At 31.8% G+C, this 5,555-nt stretch overlaps 1 protein-coding gene across 1 annotated transcript; it reads left to right on the forward strand.

Moving 5' to 3' along the window:
* Window positions 1–4,146: 4,146 nt before the first annotated feature.
* LOC106324316 lies at window positions 4,147–5,304 on the forward strand. The gene is made up of 2 exons (XM_013762306.1): window positions 4,147–4,750; window positions 4,802–5,304. The coding sequence occupies exons 1-2, from the start codon at window positions 4,147–4,149 to the stop codon at window positions 5,302–5,304; spliced, it is 1,107 nt and encodes a 368-aa protein (XP_013617760.1).
* Window positions 5,305–5,555: the final 251 nt, after the last annotated feature.

The following is a 5,555-nucleotide window of genomic DNA, read 5'->3' on the forward strand; positions in this document are numbered from 1 at the left end:
AACCGAACTAAACCGAACCAAACTAAACCCAAACCGAACCCAAACCAAAGCTACTTTGGTTTTAATTGGGTTGAGTTTTATAAAACCCAAATTAACCAAACCAAAACGAACCTGAAACTAAACCGATATGCCCACCCCTACTTCTTACAAGACTTCGTTTTCCTTAAGAGCATCACTGCTATGGTATCTTTAAACTAAGTTTCTTACATATATTGTTATATTACTCTCCCTTTTAAAATGTTACTTCCTCCGTATCACTCTAAGTGATGTTTAACAATTTTATTTTGCTTCATAATAAGTGATGTTCTCATAATTTTAGATAAAATTTAATGTCATTTGAAACTTGTGACCAATTACAAAATACTACATCTTTTTCTTATTGGTTGAATTAGTTGTATTTAATGTTATTTTATATGATCAAGATAAATTACTTAAGATTTTGTATTTTCTTAATATTTGTGCAAAAATCTTAAACATCACTTAAAGTGATACAGAGGGAGTGCATATTTTAATTTTTTTACATATTTTAATAAAATATGTTAAATTTACATAACTTTTTATGATTTTTTCCATAATTTTAAGCCAATAAAAATCCAATAAGTGCAATTAAGTTTTTAAAATTTTGCAATTAGTTAGTAAAACATGCATTGAAAAATGTAAAAAGACTGAAACAAAAATTTTCATTAGAATATGTAACTTTATGAAACAGAGAGAGTAATATCTAAATATAATTTGATTATGTAATTTAAATTTATTGTGTTAAAACTTAAAAACCAATTCAACCATTTAGGCCATCTCCAACCACTACTCTATTTTAGTGTGATTTTAGCACCAAACTTCTTTTCATCTCCAACGACAACACTAAATATCATACTAAAAAGATATTCTCCATTATTATATTATTAAATAAAAAAATTTCTCAAATATTTAATATTTTTGATAATACTTATTATTCATATAAGATACACAAGTAATAATTTTTAATAAACACTAGACTAACAAATTTAAAACAGTAATTATAATTATTAAATAATACTTTTGAAATACATATGAAATTCAAATAACTAAAAACATACAAACGAAAATACATTTGAAATTAAAATAACTTAAAACATACAAACGAAAATACATTACATAAAAAACATTACATCTTTCTAATGATTAGAATTACCATATTCACGTGCATCTCGACGTTTAATATGAGCATCTCGGTCTTTGATTTTATTGTGCCGAGCTAAGAATTCTTGAAATCGAGCATCATCAACACTTGTCATCTCAACTTCCGCATTTGGAACTTCATCTTGTTCTTCAAGTGTTGCATTGATATCATGTTCATCCTCGATGATCATATTATGCATTATGATACAAGTTGTCATTATATCATGTAATACATTTTTATTCCACATGCGTGATTGTCATGCCACAATTGCAAATTTTGACTGCAATACTCCAAATGTACGGTCAACGTCTTTCCTACAAGCTTCTTGTTTCATTGCGAATAATTTTTTTGGACCACGCGGATCGTGAATTGTTTGGACGAGAGTGGACCATTTTGGATATTTAATTCTCAAAGCTATAACTAAATGCAATTCTGAACGAAATGAAATTCAAAGGCATAAGGTCGAGGTAGCAAAAATGAAAGAAGATAATAAAATGTTATTCACAGATTTGAATTCTATAACTGATCATGTGTCTCGTGCTTATATCGAAAGTAAAAAAAAAAACAAATTGAAGAAAACAAGCTCAAACAAGTCAATCTAACGAACATGAAGAAGGTGTCGAATACCAATATCATGGATCGCAATATCGAACATCACAATATCAAGCTGAAGGAGAACCATCTCAAAGAGAACAAGTTCAAGGTGAAAATCAAATGTCACCAAATGACCAAGAAGATTATATCTCATATTATAATTATCTTCATGAAGCTGATAAAATTATTCCGGGACATTAGATTATTATGTTAGTTTATCTGATGTTTTCCAGTTTTTTTTTTAATTTTGCAAATTTATTTTCTTGTATGCATTTTTTATGTTTGTTTGGGTAATTTTGTGTATTTTAAATAAATTTTATGTATTTTAATTCTATTTTAAATATTAAATTAATTAATAATTATATCAACTAAAATTTAGAAATTACGTAAAAATTTATGATAAATAAATTTAATATCATAATTACATAAGCGGATTTTATTTGTTATTTTTTAGAAGTAAATATAACTAATTAAGTTACTTAAAAAATAAAAGAAAAAAAATGTATCTCGTCGCTACAGTATTCCACTATATTTAGTGTAACATTGTCGCAAAAATTAGCAAAACACTGTAATGGCGTTGCATTTACCGTCTCGTTGGAGATGAAAAGTCAAAATTTAACACTAAAATGGCGTTTTGGCGTCTCCTTTGGAGATGCACTTATGAAAGGGCATGTGTAAAATTTTATGTGCAATGGTTTCTATAGAGAGAGATAATGTCGATGCTTTCTATATTTTATCTTCCACTTTTTTTTATTAATATTTTTGGTAAGAAGTAACGGTGAGAGACCATCAGTGGAGCTGCTCTAACATTATTTATTCTGACTATAAATAGTGTTATTTCAGTAAAGTAATGCTGAAAATAGTGTTTCATAAATTTTGTAATGATTATATTAGTATTCAAAATTGTGATGTATGTCCAGTTATTTAGTGAATTAATGACAATATGTCATGTTGTTGTTTCTTTTGAATTAATAATTGTGCTGGTCCTTAGATTGTGATTCATAAGTTTACTTCCCTTCCTGCTAAGGTTTACTTCCCTTCCATCTAAGGTTGTTTGTGTTTTCTGATTTTTGTATAGAATTTCATGTAGTCTGGAAGTTCAAAGGTTAACTTGTTTTATGTGGACACAGAAAAAACTTTAAAATGTCACTTTAGAGTAACGTAATGATCAGTTTAGTTGATAACAGTACAAATTAGGTAGCAGATGATCAAATTTATAATAAGTTCAAGCTACCGACAACTAGCGTTAAGGCAACTAGTCCCTCGAGTGTTTGTAGCTTGAATCAGGTTCAATAATTGTAATTTGGTAAATTATAATTAAGCAAGCTCGTGACTGTCACTTTTGTTTTACTCCTCGTGGAAACCGGAGGGGTCAAGTTATAATTAAAACCAATCGGCAGAGCATTTCTAACCCATAACATCATTTTAGTGTCAAAATCATACTATTTTAGTGTAATTTCAGCATTAATTTTTGTTCCAACCATAACACCAAATTTCACAATAAAAACTATTTTATAATATTATATGTATTTATTTATTATTTATTTAAATATTTATTTTATTAATAAATTAAGTGAATAGTATTTTAGTTGGATGAATAATGTTTTAGTACGATGAATATTATCATACCAGAATTTGGTGTGAAATTACAGTATTACACTAAAATGATGTGATTCTTAGTGTTGAGTTGAAAAAATATTTTGTGTTAAAATCATATTTTAAAATAGTGTTTTAGTATTGGATTGGAAATTTAGTAACATAATCAATGACAATACATAATTTCTCTAGTCATGGCCTCGATATATAATTACATTACACTAACGTAAAGAGTAGCCGACACTCATTGGCACAAAGAGAGGAAAAGTGGCTACGCCGCAAGGCCTACTATAACATGGGTAAAGCGAACCATGTCGTCCAAAAGCTTGAAATCATAAAAGTCTCATGTGTCCCATTTTTGTATTATTTTTTATTTTACACGCACATAAGTCCGTTCAATTAGTTCGGATGTTTTTGTCTTTTTGGAGTATAAAATTTAAAATTTAGTGGAACTGCCCCTATATACATAAACACACAAATTCACTATTTAATATTTTTTTGTAACACCAATTCAATATTTAATCAAAAACATCATTTTCTCTCATTTCTATTCCTATCTCTCAGGTTATTTGACAAATAAACTCTAAAAATTACTTATTTAACGGTGCTATGTACTTGCTTGTCTCTCTAGAAACTCTCTCTAGAGTTTTAGACTCTCTCTCGGGATTCCTTTCCTGAAAGAGCTAAATTCTCCAAATCTTCTAACCAAAATCAATCCGACTATCCTTGCATGTAAAGATCGTCTCTTCAGCTTCACTTTGATCTAAAAATCTTTCTCTTACAAGATGTCTTTAGAAATGGACAAAGCGATGCTTGCATTATCCCTTACAGAAGATGATGATGCTCCGTTTAACCTTCCGGATCTACCTCAATACTATGCTACTGAAAGGAATGCCAACAGTCTGATTGGCCGTTTACTCAACCCAGAACATCAAAATATGGCAAACTTGATCCTCGAGATGCCGCGCAAATGGCAGAAAAACAATCGGGTCAGAGGTATCACACTTACAAGGGAGAGATTCCAGTTTATCTTCAACCATGCACATGATCTAGAAGAAATTCTAGAAAAAGGTTTTCACACCTTTGATGATTGGGGTTTAGCGGTTGAAAGATGGGTGGAACATCCTCCTCCAGGTTTTCTACAAAGCGTGCAAATCTGGATGCAAATCAAGAACATACCGGTGAATCATTACACAAAAGAAGCTATCTCTGAACTTGGTGGTCTGATCGGCCATGTAATAGAAGTTGCGTTTGATCCTGACAAGCCTCAAAGACAAGATTACGTAAGAGTCAAAATTCTCTTAGACGTCTCCAAGCCACTAAAGAAATCAAGAATCCTGAACCTACCAGGAGGAGGAAAAACTACAATTTTATACTTCTATGAGAAGGTACAGAGGCGATGTACTCACTGTCAGAGACTTACACATGCAAAAGATTGATGTCCCTTTCTAGCTCACCAACAAGATCTTCCTAGGAACATAACTCCATCAACATCATCTTCTCATCAAGTTCAAGTTCGACCAATCTTGTCTGACACAGATCTTCTGTTTGGAGTCTTAAATGAAAACCAAGTCGGGATCAACTCTTCAACAGGCAGGCCAAAGATAAATTCAGAAGTTCTGCAAGAAATGAGAAACTACCTTCTGGCGTCAAGTAATGAAGATAGGTTGATCAGAGAACAAAGAGTGATATCATCAGTTAGAGAAGCAGAAAAGGATCCCATCACTCGGAAGACTGTTTTACAGTTAGAAACTCCTCCAAGCTTCACAACCGATATCAACAAAGGAAAAGGAATTGTCTTTGGTTATGATACTGATTCATCCTCTACTCAGTCTACTATCAAAGATCATCAAGGACCAAAGCTAATGGCTGAAGCAATACAGTCAGCTCGGAAATTAGATCACAATGATCTGGATGCTTTCTCAAGATTATCTCTGCCTTACTCCTCAAGCTAAACGGGTTCTCAGACTATCTTCTCTTCATCAGAGATATCCGGAGCTTCTCTCAACAAAGGCAAGAGACGCCGTAGGCCAGGCAAGTTTACAAGAATTGCTCGTACAAAACAAGGAACAACAACAACTGCAAGCTCTTCTAAGAATCCTACTCTCAAAGTGGCGGGTCAAGTTAAAAGAAAGGCGGAAACAGAATTGGTGGGTGCATCCAAAGTTGCTCGAAGCAATGCATCAAAGACGGTCCCGAGTGGGGG

This window comes from Brassica oleracea, chromosome C2 (genome assembly GCF_000695525.1).
Source record: "Brassica oleracea var. oleracea cultivar TO1000 chromosome C2, BOL, whole genome shotgun sequence".
Classification (NCBI taxonomy): domain Eukaryota; kingdom Viridiplantae; phylum Streptophyta; class Magnoliopsida; order Brassicales; family Brassicaceae; genus Brassica; species Brassica oleracea.

Coding starts and splice junctions, on each gene's coding strand:
- LOC106324316 (XM_013762306.1), top strand. CDS start 4,147: ATGGACAAAGCGATGCTTGCATTATCCCTTACAGAAGATGATGATGCT. Junction 4,751..4,801: donor TGAGAAGGTACAGAGGCGAT/GTACTCACTGTC, acceptor GTCCCTTTCTAG/CTCACCAACAAGATCTTCCT.